The 18881-nt window shown below is 40.1% G+C and overlaps 2 protein-coding genes and 1 pseudogene across 2 annotated transcripts; 2 read left to right on the top strand and 1 right to left on the bottom strand.

Moving 5' to 3' along the window:
- Positions 1 to 1836: 1836 nt before the first annotated feature.
- LOC101552844 (eukaryotic translation initiation factor 3 subunit L-like) lies at positions 1837 to 4941 on the top strand (annotated as a pseudogene).
- Positions 4942 to 7982: 3041 nt separating this feature from the next.
- LOC129403626 (cornifin-B-like) lies at positions 7983 to 10747 on the top strand. The gene is made up of 2 exons (XM_055133093.1): positions 7983 to 8010; positions 9831 to 10747. The coding sequence occupies exon 2, from the start codon at positions 9850 to 9852 to the stop codon at positions 10495 to 10497; it is 648 nt and encodes a 215-aa protein (XP_054989068.1). The 5' UTR covers positions 7983 to 8010; positions 9831 to 9849; the 3' UTR covers positions 10498 to 10747.
- Positions 10748 to 14075: 3328 nt separating this feature from the next.
- LOC101553375 (small proline-rich protein 2E-like) lies at positions 14076 to 14318 on the bottom strand. The gene has a single exon (XM_004618155.1). The coding sequence runs from the start codon at positions 14316 to 14318 to the stop codon at positions 14076 to 14078; it is 243 nt and encodes an 80-aa protein (XP_004618212.1).
- Positions 14319 to 18881: the final 4563 nt, after the last annotated feature.

Raw genomic sequence — 18881 nt, 5'->3', positions numbered from 1 at the left:
ATTTAACTCATGCAGGTAAGGAAATGCACATTTGGCGTACATTCTTGTTTCTTTCTCATTTTCCTTATGTTCATTTCTTTAAATTCCAGTTTAACTGTGACCTAAATAATCCCTCAAAACAATAAACAAATACAATGATAAACAAACGAAAGCACTGAAAAAATACTATAAAGGAAAGGGCACTTGCCTTCACGTAGTCAACCCAGTTTGATTCCCGGCACCACATATGGTCCCCCCATGCCACACAAGGAGCAATTCCCAATCACAGAGCCAAGAGTAAACGCTGGGCATAACTGGGTGTGGCCAGAACACAAAAATTAAAACTTAACTTTTAAAACTCCAAATGGCATTTTCTTAAGTCAGCTTCCAACTTAATTTTCCAGGGCATCGTTCTTCTCTTTCTGTTAATTTTGTGCTCTACATCAAACCCAGTCCCTTCGACTTCTGTCATCACACATACTACTCCAGAAACAAGTGTACAGTCTGAGTTTCGCTGGTCCAGTGCTGCTTTTGTCAACGTGGACCTACACAGCGGTTGATCCAAACAACCCTTCTGAAGGTGGAAAATATGAGGTTCACATTCATAGCAACTGGAGAAAAGAAATAGTAGCTGAGGGGAAAATAGTGAATAAATTAATTATCAAATAGGAAATCTAGCATGGATATTAGGGCCTTGAGAGTGGTTCAAGAAAAAAAAAGGTGATTTTTTTTCCAGCACAATTATGACAGAAACCCAAGAAGATGAAGCAATGTGTTTTCTGAGATCATACCAGCTTTTTGAATATTGTATGGCTATAGATAATTACACAAAAATATGTTTTAGTATAACTCTACTTAGCCTTATAAGGTTAAAGTTCAGAAATAAAGAATTTGGCTATGTAATATGATAATGAACTGGGCCAGATGTTGATGATTGAGCGGCACTCTGATAATGCATTGGTAATTTTTCTTTTTGTCTTTTTTTAAATTTTTATCTGATCCTGGATTACAGTTCCATGACTGTAATCTAAGGGAACTCAAAATGATTTATAAAATTTCCTTAAAACACCAATTGATTTTTCTTTTTTAATAAAATTTATTTTATTTTTATAAAGTAGTTTATAATATTTGATCACATTTAATATTCTGACACCAATCCCACCACCATTACACACTCTTACCACCATATTTCAGATGTTTCCATCCTGAACCCCAACCCTGCCCCAAAGCAGAACTGAAATAATTTATTTTTATATTGTTTGTTATGAATAAACCACTGAAAATGCTCCAAATACTTTCCTTCAGGGAGAGTGTGTGAAGATTGTTGTATATTACCCAGGAGCCATTAAGCCCTTCTATAAGAGATTACTAATATGTTGTAAAGATTGAGCCTTGTGTGCATATATATATGTACATTGCATATATATGTACATATATATACATATTAGATATGTATATCTGTAAAAATATATTTCCCTGTAAGAATGGTTGACTTCTACTTGAAACCCCATCAAATGTGGTGCGCTACTCTTGGAATATGAGTGATGTGAGGTATAAGATGTCCTGGGATAGGTCTACTCATGGGTGAGGCTTGGCCCAAGTGTGTGGAGAGTGGCCGTGAGCATGGCAGTGGTTGAGTTCTGGAAGTTTTCGGCTGCTGGGGCCAGGTCCCTTGGGGCAGGGAGAGGCCTCACCTGCTCCTCTCCAGGGTGTCCCAAATGAAACAGCCTGGTGTGGGGTCCAGTGGCATGGCTATGGTGAGTCATTTTATGCTCTCTTCCAAGAGAAGGACAGGGAGTCTCTGGTTCTTGGCAGTTGATGAGATTACCTAGCGACAGTCAGAGGTAGTTTATGGGCATGACTGCCAAGCTGCCGGAAAAAGGGGGACATGTGGGGAGGTCACCTGTTAAACCTGGAGTTTTCAGTCAGATTCTGCACACTGGTAATCTTTGAATCTTGTTTCTACTCTTGTTTCTTTCAGCTGTATATCCATATATACCTGTGTAGATATACAGATAGACAACATCTATTTGTGATATGTGTATAACATCACTTGAGCTGAAATTTCTAGGAACTGTCCTCTACAGGGTCTTATACTCTAATATTTTTTTAAAGGACTTTTGTATTATAATTCATTGACAGAACTCAATGCATTGAAAAGAAGTGAAAAATAATCAGCCCATTATTTCCATTTTTATTTTCTTACATTATTATTAGTAAATGGTAATGAGGTTTGTACAATTTGTCCTCAAACATCACTCAAAAAAGTTTTCATTATAAAAGATAATTGTAGGAAAAGAAACGTTTCTTAACTAATTCAAATCAATCAATATTCTTGAAGTTTTTCAGTTTACATGCTGTGTTAGCAAATTACCAGTGTTTTACTAATACATAATTTGAATTTTCTAGAATTCTTATAGTCAGGCCAGAAATAAAACTTGTGAATCAAGACAAGTTGTTCTTAGTTTCATCTTTTTCTTTTCTCTCTCTCATTTTTTAGCCACACCCAGTGGTGCTCAGGGATTACTCTTAGCCCTGCACTCAAGAATCACTCCTGGTAGACTTGGGAACTACATATGGTGCTGGGAATTGAAGATGAATCAGCCAAATGCAAGGCAAGTGCCCACCCCACTGTGCTATCATTCTACCTAGAAAGGAATAAGTAGTTATGATTGTGTTATTTGAGACAGAGAAGCATTTGACAAATTTAATATCTGTTTGTGATTAAAGACTAATTAAAATGGATACAGAATAAATACTCTTAAACATGATAAAGATCATTTATGACAAATCCACAGTTAACTATACTCAGTGGTGAAAAACTGAAAGCATCTTCTCTAAGATCAGTACTAAGAAAAGAATTTCCATTTTGCAGCAGACCACAGGTGGTGGACATCTTGATGCCTTGTATGAGATGCAAGCATTGAGGCCCAGGCCTGCCATCCACAAATAGTAAGAGGAGTTTAACAGACACATCAGATGGTTTTGATTGTTTGTTTTGAAAGCACTTCCACTATTCTCAGGGCTTACTTTCGGCTCTCTGCTCAGGGATCACAACTGGTGGATGTTTGGTGGACCAATTTTGTGTCTAGAATCAAAGTTGGGTCATCTGCTTGCAAAACAAATGTCTTCCCCATTATGCTATATTTCCAGCCCCAACATCAGATGATTTCTAATCTGACTCTGGTCTGTACATTAATTAATATCACTGGTCAATTACGTTTACCTATCTGTATTCCAAATAGGACATACTCAAATAACTATGTTAGCCTAAATTCCCTCAAAATTAGTCTTTAAAAAGTCTCCCAACTATATTGTATAGCTTAGAATGTAATTTTAGGCAGGAGAAATGAGAAATAAGTAGGCATAAAACTAAGAAAGGAAAAAAATACATGAATTTGGTAAAAGGAAATCATTTCCAAAAGCAACTTAATACTATAAAATCTCCTGAGACAACATAGGAAATATGTCTCATTAAAAAATTCCCCTAAGCTTTCTGGGAAATTTTTTGTGAGCTCTGCAGCCATACCTGTTCCCACTATTGACTACCAATCTGAAGCTGCTTATGATTGGTATGACTTACACAGGTGACTATGACATGACATGACCAGAATCAGAATCTGGCCTGTGAGAGTCAATATGAGTAGCAGATCTATCAGGTCCCAGAAGTGACCAAGAAATTCATCCAGTATTTCCACAAACTGTCTCAGATTTGAAGGTATACAAGCTACAGGCCAGCCACATGTCTAGAGACATCATTGACCAGAAGGTGCATGAGAACCAGGACATCTTTAAGAACAACTGGACCAACCTCATGGAATGGTTCTTCAAGAATACATCATGGCCTGAGGCAGAGCCATCACCCTGTAGGTGGACAAAGATGTCATCTTCCTGATTCTGTACAAAGAATTGTGCTACAGACACATCTATGCCAAAGTCAGTGGGACTTCATCTACCCGTTCCAGTTGTTTAGCCAGTACTGCTGCAATATAGTCAAGAAGTCAAAGGAGGATATAGACTTCCTTTTCTAGATCTGTAATATGCACAGCACCCAGTATCCTCAACTTGTTGCACTTGCTAGTGAACAAGTCCAACATCAACTGGCAGCTGCCACTCACTCTACAAGACACTTGACTATGTCAGCCTCATGGGTCTCCAGTGCCTGTACTCAGAGATTACTACAGGCCATTGGGGTGCTGGAGAACATTGAACTGAACAAGAAGGATATGTGCTCTCAGGTGCCCAAATGCCAGGTCTGCTCTGTGTGGGCTCTGCTTATCTGATGATGTGGAGCTACTGGGACACCACCCAGGTCTTCGCCAACACCCTCCTCTACATACAGAGGATGAAGAGCATTTTTCAGAGAACTGACTAAAAGTCTGAGATGATCAACAAGCAGAACAAGCAGATGCATGTGCTGCTGGCCATTTCCCTGACCACAGACCTCATGGGTTTTGCCAAGAACATCCTCTGCAGCTATGAATGTAGAAGGGTTTTCTCGAGGAGCTCTGCAATTGTTCCTGCCCCAAGTTCCTGTTGCCCGTGGTGCCCAGATATGACAACATGGGCCCAAACTACAACAAGGAGCCCTTCCTGCAACAGCTAAAGGTCTTCTCAGATGAGGTACATCATCCAGCCCAGCGCTCCACCATCTGCAGCTTCCTCAAGCTCTATAGCACCATGCCCAAGGCCAAGCTGACCGGCTCCCTAGACCTCAGTGGACAGCAGTTCAGGATACAACTGTTCATCTTCAAGAACAGGATGCAGAACCTGGTGTGGGTCAGCAGCATCTTGACCCTTGACCGTGAGTTCCAGTTCGCCTCAAAGGTGAATTTTTACATTGACAAGGACATGATCCACATTACAGACACCAAGCTCACCTGGAACTAAGAGGACTTTTTCATCAGACAAATTCACAAATTCAAGGAGCTCAGCTGGACCTTGAAGAAGATGAGCCAATGACCTGAACACTGTCAGGAACCTGCTTCTGCAGACGACCCAGACGACGTCAAGCTGAGGGACATTTGCTCCCACCACATTTGTGTGTTTCGCTGCCCATAGGTGGGTCAGTATGTGGTTGGGAAGGCCCTGGTCTGAGGGAGGACTAAGACATTTCACTGGAGTTCAGTAAAGAACCTTCTTTGGAAAAAAACATTTCCTTAAGATGACAGAAAACATTACCTATTATATCCTGTTCTTCAACTGAGTGGCATGAAATAATTTACTTCTTGGAACTTTAAGCTTGCACATGTATGATGAATTTAGATATTTTCATTGACATCCAATACTACAGAAGCAGAAAACTTATGGACAATTAAGGGATAAACAAAGTCTAAGGAAAATTTTAAGAATGTTCCATACTTTTATATCTGGAAAAGTAGTAAGAGTCAGAAGATTTGGAGATCACTAAAGATTTACTCAATATCATCTATCAACGTGGCCAGAACTACATTAGCCTCCAAAGGTCAAGGCTTGAAGTAGAAAGACAAACAGCTTCTTGCCACCAAAGAAAGAAACTGCTAGAAACAACCAAGGGAACTCACTATCAAAAGCTACTCACTTTGAGAGATGACCCGGAGCCGTGGCACAAGCAGATCCTCCGTGCCTAAAGACTGTGATCCTGAGGTCTCCTAACCCATTTTGGCACCAGAGCGGATTCTTGCAGCCATCCATTTTGACTGTGAACTGAGCTAAAATATTAGAAACCCAAAACCGCGCGGCTGCGAAGTCTTCACTCTCAACAATGAAGGGAAATTATTAGATGATGCCTACTCAGCAGGCCTGATTGTTGGGGAAAATTTCCAATCAATAATAGTGAGTTCTGTATGGAAATATGGAATGTACTCAAAGTTTATAGAGAATAAAGGGAATATCATTAGCTACGTAGATGGGGGGTGGGGGGTGGGGGGTGGGAGGGGGGTGTATTGGGGTTTTTGGTGGTGGAACATGTGCACTGGTGAAGGGATGGGGATTTAATCAGTATTTGACTGTGACTTAAGCCTGAAAGCTTTGTAATTTTTTTTCATTCTTTTTTTCACGGTGATTCAATAAAATATTTCTTTAAAAATAAATAAATAAATAAATAAATGCAAAAAAAAGCTACTCACTTTACTGTCTCTGATGACAAAATTTATTTTGAACTGAGAATCTCTAATATACAATATGTTCTACTGATAAGCTGCATCTCCTGTTCTCTCAACATATTTTCTTTAAAATAGAGGCCATATTCATTAGCACTCCTGAATTACAGGCACATTACTAAGTATTTCTGAAGAGCAAAAAATAATCTTAAAACCCTACAACAGAATGTGATTGACCTGGGGCCGGAGTGATAGCACAGCGGGTAGGGCATTTGCCTTGCACGCGGCCGACCCGGGTTCGATCCCCGGCATCCCATATGGTCCCCCAAGCACAGCCAGGAGTAATTCCTGAGTGCAAAGCCAGGAGTAACCCCTGAGCATCACTGGGTGTGACCCAAAAAGCAAAAAAAAAGAAAGTGAATTTTGGGATTACCTAAATCCTCAGAGATAAATAAGTTCTAATATAATATAGAAGATCAGGATTCTTATTTCCAAGGGAAATCCAGGTTATAGTAGTCCCTTGGAAATAAGAATCCAGGTTGTAGTAGCAAAATTCAGTCTAAGTTCACAGTGAAGGGGACTCCTGAGAGGTGGTTTTGGTAAGAAAGAGTCCTAGACCCAATTCCAGTGAACGAACGTAGTTCCAGAGACTGGAGCTTATGTGTGACAGTGATACGGCCACACCCAAAAGAGAGAGAGGGAGAGAGAGAGAGAGGGAGAGAGAGAGAGAGAGAGAGAGAGAGAGAGAGAGAGAGAGAGAGAGAGACTTGTCAAATATTAGAGGAGAGGAAGGAGGTGGGACAGGAAGGAAGCAGGAGAGGACAGTGATTCACTTCATTTCTTCTGAATTCATAGCAGCGTGCATATCACAAGATCATAAATAATGTTCTAGATGCCATTACCATTTACATTCTTTCCTTTGACCATCCCCTCCTTTTGTAAATCTATATCTGAATTGGGTTAAACTAAGCTTACCCATTGCCTAAGCATTTACTTGGAATTATATGAATATAAAAATACATTAAAATGTGGAGAAACTGATGGAATGAGTTTGTATTGATAACTGTGTTGGGGAACTCAGGTTCATGATAGATAAAACAAAAGTTGAGTCACTGGAGTGAGTAATGATCCTCATACCTAAATTCTAAGGTTGTTTGTATTTCTAAAAACCACACCTACTGAGATTGTTCATTGAGGTCAACTTTGGTTAAGTGACTTTGTTTAATCTATCCTGAATAAGAAGACAACGAGTGTATGAACCCGAGAATTAGAATTTCCTGTTGCTGTGTGTTCTCCCAGAAAGAAAAACACACCAAAGACAGGGTCTTCAAAAATCTGTTTTTATTCTAGACAGATGTATTGAGTGCAGACATTCCATTAGGAATGCTGTTAACTATATGGAGTGCACATGACATAACAGACTCTTCCCAGAGTAAGTGAGGAATTGCCAAAGTAGCCCTTGTCTTCCACCTCCCTGATGAATGCACTGAGAGAATGCACTGTCCTTTCCATGGACACCTCAAAACATCAGAAACTTCAATTGTTTTTTTGCCAGATCTATGTAGAATGATGACATACAGAATAGAATTATTCCTCACTAAACAAAGGAGTCTTTTTCAAATCACATATTTGTTTCCGGTGTCAGAAGCCCTGACCTTCCTCATTTTGCTCTTCATCATTCAGGAATCTTGTTTGTTGCCCACAGAAAATCACTTTAAAGGGTGCACAGTGTGGCAGGCACAGGTGATCTCATGCCAAACAATAAGAACTAGATTAAAAAATGTTAAGCCAGAGATTTTTAAAACAAAAGCTGGAATGAAGATAGAGTACACACCCCCCCAAAAAAAGTCCCACTTCCTTAAGGCAGGACACATTTTCTATATAAAATACCAGCTTCACAGAGGTCCACACCAGACCGCAGAGGCAAAAGCTTGAAATTTTCTGTACACAGGTAAGTCTCTTATTTGAATTTCTTCATATTCACTTAAGAGAACTTCATTTTGATTGAGATCACTTTGCGTGGTAAGGATATATTGATTTTTAAATGAAAGAACAGTTGGTGGACTCGCTGTAGCTCTTTCATTCGGGGTCCACACTGCCAGACCCTGCGCCTGGCTGTTATTTGGGGCATCCCAGAGGGGGTCAGGTGAGGCTCCTCCCTGCCGCAAGGAACCTAGGACCAGCAGCTTCAAACCTCCAGAACTCACTGCCGCCATGCTCACGGTCGCTCTCCACACACTCAGGCCGAGCAAACCTATCCCTAGACATCTCATACCTCACACCACTCATATTCCAAGAATAGTGCACCACATTTGATGGGGTATAAAGTAATAGGCAACCAATCTTACAGGGAAATATATTTTTACAGAAAAAAAAGTATAAACACACATGTTATTCACAGAAGGGCTTAATGGACTCTGAATGAAATACAACAATCTTCACACACTTTCCTCTCAGGAACCTTTTTGGGAGCATTTTCAGCTTAACAACGAATACTGCTTTGGGGCAGGGGTTGAGGTTCGGGATGAAAACATCTGAAATATGGTGGTGGGAAGGTGTAATGGTGATGAGATTAGTGTTTAAATATTAAATGTGATTAAATATTATAAATTACTTTATAAAAATAACATGAATTTTATGAAAAAAAGAAAGAACAATTGGTGTTTAAGGAAATTTTATAAATCAATTTGAGTTCCCTTAGCTTACAGTCATGGAGCTGTAATCCAGGGTTCAGAGATAGGGAATAGAGTCTATAATGATCCTTTGCTCCACCATGATGTAAATGATGCAGAGCCATGACATGTCTCGTTTACATAGTAGAAAAACTTTGCTCAGCTATTTGGAGTTATCTGTAACCCATTTGAGAGCAATTTCAGTGAAATTGTCAAGTACCTCTATTCATTATTAAGAAGTTATCATTTTAAAGACACTTATTCACTGCCTGGATGGGGTGCTCAGAAAAGAAATTGTTTTCTACTCCACAATTGCTCTAAGAACCTGCTACAAAGGGGTAAGTTGTTAACATTATGCAGAGAGAGTGAATAGCAGACTGGGCAAGCCAGGGGGTGTGCTGGGGAAATTAGGAAATAGAACTGGCGCTGGGCAGTGTGTCTGGGAGGAGCGTCCTGATGGGGGAGCAAGTGCAGACAAGCAGCCCCACGTGGAACAGCTCCCAGGACACATGCACAGAGGCGTGTGTGTAGAAGCTCCCGGGAAATGCGCCAGCTCAGGGAGACTGTGTATGTGCTCTGAGAGGTGAGGTGTTCTGGAGGAGATGAGATGGAGGCTACAGGCTTCTGACTTTATTGCCTTGTACAGTCTTGAAAGCCAGAGAGATAGTAGCAGGAGTAAGATACTTGCCTTGCACATGGCTGGCCCTGGTTCTGTCCCTGGCACTCCTCAAAAGTACTACCAGGAGTGATTCGTGAAAACTGAGCCAGAAGTAAGTCCTGAGCAAGTACCCTCAGTGTGACCAATAATACAACAGAGTAAGAGAAAGCCTGAACTCGTCATTCCAGGAAACTGTGCTGTTGTGTTGCTGAGATCGGTGTTGAGGGTCAACAGGAGAAAGAGCAAAGAGCCTCACTCCCAAAGAGCCCAGTAAATCAATCACATCAAACCTTCTCTTGCAAGGGATTGCCAAAGTGCCCTTTGATCTCAATTGAGGGAGTCAGGACAGTGTGACAGCTCTCACTGCTGACGGGCTATGGAATGTGGCATACTTTGTCTTCCTCTTTCGTCCAGTCGTTGAGCCAGTTCTTCTGTCTCCAGGTCCAGCCTTCTCGCCAGCATGAGTTCCTACCAGCAGAAGCAGCCCCACCACCCACCATCCCAGCTTGAGCAACAGCAAGTGAAACAACCCTGCCAGCCTCCGCCCCAAGAGCCATTTGTTCCCACAACCAAGGAGCCGTGCCACACCAAAGTCCCACAGCCCGGCCACTCCCACTACCCGGAACCAGGCCATCCTACCTTCCCTGGACAGGGTCACACCAAGCCTCCTCAACCTGTCTACCCTGAAGTCCCTCAGCCGGGCCAAACCAAGCTTCCTCAACCTGGCTACCCCAAGGTGCCTCAGCCTGGCCACCCCAATGTTCCAGAGCCATGCAACCCCCAATATCCTGAGCCAGGCCATTCTAAAAACCCTGGCCAGGGTCACACCAAGTTTCCTGAGCCAGTCCACCCTCACCCTCACCCTGGCCACACCAAGGTGCCTCAGCCTGGCCACCCCAATGTTCCAGAGCCATGCAACCCCCAGTATCCTGAGCCAGGCCATCCTAAAAACCCTGGCCAGGGTCACACCAAGTTTCCTGAGCCAGTCCACCCTCACCCTCATCCCGGCCACACCAAGGTGCCTCAGCCTGGTCACACCAAAGTCCCAGGGTCAGGCACCTCTACAGTGTATCCTGACGCAGGCCATCTGAAGACCAAACATCAGTAATGTTTGCAACCATGCCCTTGAGTGCACCAGTGGATTCTGACCCCCTTCTCACTTTTGAATTCTATGCCTTCATTTGTCTGTAGACTTTTCAGTATTGTTCTTACCCTTCTGATGTATTCTTTTGATTCTCTAAGATATGCAGTAGGTTTTATTGTACTTGATAGTCTCTGCTATATAGCTTCAATTGGAGAGGGAATCCATAAGGGAAGAGAATCTCATTTGCTGCTCTTTACTCATAAAATCACCTTTAAGTGCATTCTTGGCTCTGTTTGTCATGGGTAATTCCTCCTTTCCTCCTGTATTTCATCAGCAGCAGTGCCTGGAGACACTGGAGAAGTCATCTGTTGAATCCTGCTGTTATTGCTTTAACATGTGTATGTGATAACACATAGGGCTATTTTTCTAAATGGCAGTGACTCGCATAATGGAACCCAGAGCCTGTCACTTAGGCACCCTCAAGTGAAGCAGGGCTCTCTGTCACTGGAATGATTCATACCAGAGTCTCATGGCACTGGCTCCAAAGTTGACTGTGTCTTGCGTGCCCTATGTCCAAGATTCCTGTTTATTTAAATAATTCATTAATTTCATCATTCAATTTATTAAGTTCATAGTTAATGTCACCATTCTTGAACAGTTTAACTTGATCTTCAAGTTTTCTTAAATCCTTAAACCCACAGAAATAGATTGATATGCTAAGTTAAGAGAGGAGATGAGTTGAAGAAGGGAAATGAACAGTTGTTAGGGGTGGCAGATCTCTGCCCGGGAGAGGCTCCGAGAGACAAAAGAACAAAACCAAGACAACTCTTTCTGCAAATGCATAGGGTTTATTCAAGCCAATATAGCTATATTGGGACCTTCAACTGTGCCTCAATAGCGTGGCATAGCCGAAGGCCCCAACTCAAAAAGCTAGCTGTTTTTATACCCTTTTAGGGGAGAAATGAAAATCTCACATATCAAAGGGAATCACATCTATAGATCAAAAGGGATCACACATAGGTCACTTAATTTGCATATCCAAACATTTGTTGACAAATGAAAATCTCACATATCAAAGGGAATCATATCCATAGATCAAAGGGGATCACACATAGGTCACTTAATTTGCATATCTAAACATTTGTTGACTGTTAACAGTTTCCCTGCAAATGTTTGCTTACAGTTCCTAGGGCAGTTTGTTGGCCCATTTGGCGACAGTTTCCTGCCCAGCGGTAGGTCGGGAAGAAAACCTTTTTCAAAGCAGTCAAACAGTTACAAAGGAAAATTTAATCCTTAACCTGCCCTCCTCTTCACAGTCAGCCACAGAGATGAGAATGAGCAGGTCACTAGGCTGTGAATGATAAGAGTGAAAGGAGACTTCGCATGCACTTATTACTGCCAAGCCGTTTTCAAATAAAGAAGCTAATTGCTAAGAATGCATCTGTAGTACCCAGAAGTTTTCTGTTAATTTTTTAAGAACCATCCATATTGTTTTGCATAGTCATCATCATCTTGATACTGTTTTTCATATATTGAATACGCCATGGGTAGCTTGCCAGGCCCTGCCATGAGGGCCGGATACTCTCGGTAGCTTGCTGGGCTCTCCGAGAGGGATGGAGGAATCGAACCCAGGTGGGCCGCGTGCAAGGCAAACGCCCTATTAGCTGTGCTATCATTCCAGAGCCTAAGATTTCATTGTTTTTTTACTCTAAAGATTTTTTAAATTAAATGTCTAATTTTTAAAAAATGTTTTTTAAATGTTTTTTAAATTAAAGTCCTCGAGAGTAAGATGTTCTGGTCACCCAAAAGGGTTACTCCTGGCTCTGCATTCAGGAATTATTCCTGGTGGTGCTTGGGGGATCATATGGGATTCTGGGGCTCTAAACTGGGTCTATCATATGCAAGGCCAATGCCCTACCTGCTGAACTATTTTTCCATTAACAACCTGTTTAAGAAACTAGTTTCTGTATAAATAACACTACAAAGTGTGAAAATATGACTCAGATATTGGGGTATATTTGTTACTCATATCACAATCTGACGTCAACAGAAATCTGAGAATTTTCTTCGGTCTACAACACTATTATCTTGGAATCCTTCTGATTGTAAGTGAAAGAGTAGGAAAATGAATCTCTTATTCTTAAGTGTGTGTAGATATAATATGATTTAATATAAAGTATCGTATCTATAAGTATGATTTTATGTATGTGACAGAGGGAAAGAGAGAAATACGGGGAAAAAGAGAGGAAGAAAAAGACAAAAGAGACAGAGATCTCTTCTAACAGTTCTGTTTGTGGACACACTGACCATTTATTTAAGAACATCTCCCTCTTGTGGGCTGGAGCAATAGCACAGCGGGTAGGGTGTTTGCCTTGCATACGGCCCACCCGGGTTCCATTCCCAGCATCCCATATGGTCCCCGAACACTGCCAGGAGTAATTCCTGAGTGCAGAGCCAGGAGTAACCCTGTGCATTGCCAGGTGTGACCTAAAAAGCAAAAAAAAAAAAAAATCTCTCTCTTGTGGCAGTTCACTTGAGTAGTAGACTGAGTTTAGAAAATATGCTGCAGAGTAACAGTAACTTTGCAGATAAAGTAATTCTCAAATGTCTGGTCAGAGTACTCCAGCAATGTCAATAGTTGTGAACAAGAGAATAAAACCCTGAATATTTGTGGATTGTTGAAGTTATAACAGCAAAATGCATGCATGGAAGAAGGCAGTAAATTGTCTCATAGAACATATTGTCTTCCTTCATATTTTAACAATAACTATAATCTTATTAAGATATTCTAATACTCTACATATTCATCACATTTATTCAATTCTATGACTGAAATGAGTTTATAATGCAAATTTTGTTTTCTCTAGGTTGCAGGGAAATTGAAGTCCTGAAGAATTTCTACACATTTCTTTAATTGAGGCAATAATTAGGGGCCCAAGCAATACTGCAGCAGGTAGGGTTGCATTGCATGTGACCAACCCAGGTTTGATCTCTGGCACCCAATATTGTCCACTGAGCCTTGCCAGGAGTAAGCCCTGAGCACTGCTTGGCATGACCCAAACCAAAAATAATTTTTGGAATAATAAATGAGATAATAATTAATAAAAATGGTATCTATTTTAAAATTTTTATTTATGTAGTGTTGATGTATAACATTATAGATCTCCTAGGTATACAGAACTATAATTCAATTTTCATTATGATCATCACCAAAAGACTAGATTCCACAGTTAAGTCACTTAAACAATAATTAAGGAACATAAGACAGGAAGTAGAGGAAAACAACTACCCTGATGGAAGATACTCTTGTCTAGACGCAGAAGACACAGAAGGAATTTTCTCCTGCGTCTCAGGAAGAGACCTGCAGCTCGCCCTTCTGAAACTGGGGTGCTCACATGCCCGAGGTTGATCTTCTCAGACAGATACTTCCTGGAAAACAGAAGCACTTGAGCCTCTTGTTGCCAGGAAGCATCATAAGGATAGTGTACACTAAGAGGTGGAGAAGTCTTGGTATCCAGAGCAGTCTTTGAAGATGAAGGTATGCCTGTGGGAACGGGCCTTTGTCCTTATCCTTTCCATTCCCAAGGCACACTGTGAAGCTGTTAATTGCTCTTGGGTGGGCACTTCTGCTGGCACAGTGGAGGAGGCTGCACAGGAGGGCACTTCTGCTGGCACTGTTGAGGTGGGCAGGGCTCAGAGCTTTTCGGTGGTGGACAAGGTTCATGGCATTTAGGTGGTGGGCAGGGCTCAGGGCACTTTGGAGGTGGACATGGTTCAGGGCACTGTGTTGGGCATGCCAGAGGAGGCTGGCAAGGCTGCTTGCTCTGCTGCTCTTGATAAGACATCTTTCTGAAGTCTAAGAATCTGAAAGAGATTAGTTGGCAATGTTCAAAAGAAAAGTTTCCTAGAGAGAAGTGAAAATCATACTGCACTGTCATCCCATTGTTTATCGATTTGCTCGATCAGGCACCAGTAATGTCTTCATTGTGAGACTTGTTACTGTTTTTGGCATATCAAATACATCACGGGTAGCTTGCCAGGCTCTGCCATGTGGGTGGGATACTCTCGGTAGCTTGCCGGGCTCTCTGAGAGGGACTGAGAAATTGAACCTAGGTCGGCCGCATGCAAGGCAAACGCTCTACCTGCTGTGCTATCGCTCCAGTCCAAAAATCATAAAACACTTTGAAATAGTATATTTCCAGTCTTAGTTATGCTTAAGTTTCTTAACCCCCCTATTATGACTTCATTGCTTCTCCCTTCCTCGTTAGCAAATTTCTCTATCAGCTCTGAGAAAACCTCTCTTTATGCTGTTTTCCAAAGAAAATACCTGTTTGAAAACAAGTAACATTGTTCATATGAAAAATAGCACTTTCAAGGAAAAGAATCAGAAGTTCTGAAATCCTATGTAACCTTACAAATAGTTCCCATCACAGTGACTTTTTGTGAGGTCCCAGTAGAACTATGAACCATCACACCTTCTAAACCACAAGCTTCTGAAATGAGAGCAGAAGAAATCACCCAAATAATGAAAATACAATTGCTCTCTTTTCCTCCTCCTTATATCAACATTTTCCCACTAATTTCTTTTCCCACTGGGAATGTCAATATATCTATCAAAATCCAAAGGAAAGAAGTATATCATTGGCCCCAGATTCTAAATTCCCACCCACAAAGGAACATCAAACCTATGCTCATAACTTAAAACCCATTGAACTTGATCTCCAGATTAAATGAAATTGTTAAAAGCACCAGAAACTGATGAACTCAAGAAGTTAAACTCTGGAACTGGAGTGATAGCACAAAGGGTAGGATGTTTGCCTTGCATGCAGTCAACCCGGGTTCAATTCCCAGCATTCTATATGATCCCCCCTGAGCACTGCCAGGAGTAAATCCTGAATGCATGAACAGGAATAACCTCTGTGCATTGTCAGGTGTGACCCAAAAAGCAAAAAAAAAAAAAATAAAAACAAAAATAGAAGAAGTTAAACTCACCAGATCTTCCAAAGTAGCTTCGGGACTCAAATACCAGAAGGATGGTACTCTGGCAATGGAGAGATGCTTTATAGGCCTGCATCCCCACCCAGATGGAGAAAGGGGTAGGTCTATCTAAAACTGGTCTAGTCCAATCATTTCTCAGTCACAATGCAAATCCATCCACAGCTAGCTAGACAAGGATTCTGAGAACAGGAACTACCTCTCTCCAGAATCTCCCACAGGATCTCCTCACTGGCCATGCTCATGACTCATGAGAGCCCTGCCCTAACTCCCAGGTTGGGGGATTTATAGCAATGGAAATATTTAAGCAACTAACAGGTGATCAAAGGAATGGGGAAATGATTTCCCTCACCTCCATTTTTTTCCCCTTTCCTGAGTTACATAATTTCCTGTACAATTCCACATCAGCTGGTTGTCATTTTGTTGTATATGTTAGGTTCATAGGATCCAGGATAACAAGGAGATAGCTGCCTTTTAACACATTTCTCTTTCCTTCCTATCATCTATTTTACTTGATCCTATGACATTCTGTTTTGTGATTATATGTTTGATAAGTAATATTATGATTTAAGTCAGCAAGCCAAATACTTAACAATGAAATTCATGAATTCAGATCTGATATCAATGTTGGTAATATTTATTTGACTTTGTTCGTTGTGTTAGAATGTGATGTTTGCTGTTGTTGTTGTTGTTGTTTGCATGTCACTGATGAGTTTTCCCAAGACCATTTGCCATTTGTTGAAGAAGTTTTACAAATGAACTTCCACATTTTTTACTGTTTGTCAAAGATTAACAGTCTGTATATCTAAGGATTGGTCTCTGGAGTCTCAATTATATTCTATTGAGAATCTGTCCTTATTGTAATATCAGACTGTCTTTGATTACTGCAGCTGTATAATATATTTTGGAGCTGGGGAAAGAGAAAGTTCCCAACTTTTTTTTCCATCAGTTTGCTTTGGCTTTTCTGGAGGTTTCATTACTCCATGTAAATTTCAACAGCATTTGATCAGTGTGTTTTTAAAATATGGGTATTTTTATAGGGACTGCATTGAGTTGGTATAATGCTTTGTACAGGCTTATAATTTTGACAATATTAATCCTTCCAGTCCATGAACAAGAGATAAGTTTTCATTTCCTCATGTTATATTTAATTTTAAGTAGTGTTTTATAGCTTTGTTTGTATAAATCTTTCACCTTTTTAATTAAGATGATTCCTAGGCATTTGATTTTCTGAGGAACAATTGTGAATGGTTTTTTTCAATTTTTTTTCTCTCTATTTCATTACTCTCACATAGAAAAGTCATGGATTTCTGTGTGTTGCTTTTGTAGTTTGCCACTTTTTAAATGTATTGTTTCTAGGAGCTTTTCTATGGAGTTTCTTCTGGATTTTCTAGTATAGGGTCATGTTCTCTGCAAATAGTGAAAGATTGACTTCTTTTGTAATGTGGATGCCTTTAATATCAAAACTGTCAGAATGAGTAAGGCAGATTTCCCCCTATAATGTTGGTGATATATGTAATGTATAACTATAGTAAATATGACAGATATTATAGGAAAGTCTTTACAGGTCTTAAGTTTCTGAAACTTAAGTTTTAGAACCTGCTGTAATACATTCTTCAGTTCTGACAAAACATCTCAATCTTGCCTTCAGAGACTTAACTCTGGAAAAACTTTCTATAGATTCTTCTTCAGTACTGTACCTAAACTATCTTTCTTTCTTTACTGTGTCCTTGGCATTGAGGTTTTTCCTTTTTAACTTTGTGTGGCAAAGGGGATTCCACCTGGTTGAAGAATAGTTATAACTCTGACATTGTTTTATTGTAGGATGTTGGGAGGATACATTTATTAATGAGATCAGACCATTTCCTCAACCCCAAATATCATTGTAGACTTTTCAAATGTTCTTGAAATTTTCTAATAAGAAACTAAAATAATTTTTCATATACAAATATAAAGTATACTTAAATTTAAGCAGTAGAAATGTAAGAGCCCATTTATATTTCACCATCATTGGTGAATTATTGAATAGGTTTGAGGAAAGGAGAAATGATTAGTGTACTAGATGTCTGAAATAAAGGGGAAATGTACTGATCATATATACTGATCTCATTTTTATTCCCACTTTCTAACAAGATTTTGGTTTTTAAAGACAGTCATTTAAAGAAAACATTTTTAGTGTGCTTATTCTCTCTCTTCTACTTAAGTCCACCAGCCTCTTCAAAATGCCACATTGTGTTAGAATTATGTGTATGGGAAACAACCACAGAATCTCAATCAATAAAAATAAATAATAGAAACCATATTACTGTCTCTTTCCCAAGTGTGACCTAATAATATTATATAACATAATATGTCCAATTTTGGTACATGCAAATTATTTGTGACATGTTGTCAATGCTTTTAGTGATTGGCCCATACATATATTTTGTAACTTCCTCTTGCAGTCAACAAGGCTAACTAAATGTTGAATAATCCAAGATTTAAAGTGATGGTGCTAGAACTTCCTTGATTTTACAAATGATCAGGAAGTTTTTCTAGAGTGTGGTTTTATAGCTGGGTAAGGAATAATGAGACAAGAACAAGGAGGAAGAGGGAGAGACATTCAAAATCTCTGAAATAATCATCAGCTCTGCTCTAGAAAATAAAGAATGACTGGATCAACCCAGCATCACAGGCTCTCAGTTAAACAGGTTAGGTTTCCGCAATTGTCATTGCTCTTGTCACAAATACAAGGTTTTTTCCAAGATTATCATTAGACACAGCAATACAGAACAGAAAAATTGCTTCAGCCCTTTGAAACTATGTGACTACCCACAACATCATCAGTAGGTAATATAAATCTACTATGTTAAGGGTCAAAGAGATTAAACATTCAGAAGTACTGTGACTTACATTGCTATTGATGGTTTCATGTATACATCATTTGTTTGTTTTTTTTTCATCAAGATCAAGGAAAGGAAACTATTTGACCATTTGCCTCTCTCTTATTATCTTCAAATTCCACACATGAGAGAAACCACTAGGTACCAGTTCTTTTCCTGCTGTTTGACTTCACTCACTTTTTAAAAAAAAAAATTTTATTAGTGAATCACTGTGAGGTACAGTTACAAACTTATGAACTTTCGTGTTTGCATTTCAGTCACACAATGATCGTTTAGTCCTGTCATTGCTTAGGGGAAAGTATGGTTTGCTGGGGAGCACCCTGGCTGGTCACATGCAAGGCAAGCATCCTCCATGCTCTACTTTTACTCTGGTCTCTTAATTATAATCCTCCTTAAAGAAAATTCCATAACAATTCTTCCCATCTCTCAACTTTGATTATATACACAAAGAAGCCATGGTCACCTCCCTACAACAGTCAATAGTCCTACATAGCTGTATAACAGTTCAATCATAACTAAGAGAATATACTT

This window comes from Sorex araneus, chromosome 3, assembly GCF_027595985.1.
Source record: "Sorex araneus isolate mSorAra2 chromosome 3, mSorAra2.pri, whole genome shotgun sequence".
Classification (NCBI taxonomy): Eukaryota; Metazoa; Chordata; class Mammalia; order Eulipotyphla; family Soricidae; genus Sorex; species Sorex araneus.
Note: the sequence above shows the minus strand (reverse complement) of the source record. Positions and strands in the feature narration are given on the sequence as shown.

Excerpts from the sequence above, each read along its gene's own strand:
- LOC101553375 (XM_004618155.1), bottom strand. The coding sequence starts at position 14,318 with ATGTCTTATCAAGAGCAGCAGAGCAAGCAGCCTTGCCAGCCTCCTCTG.
- LOC129403626 (XM_055133093.1), top strand. The coding sequence starts at position 9,850 with ATGAGTTCCTACCAGCAGAAGCAGCCCCACCACCCACCATCCCAGCTT.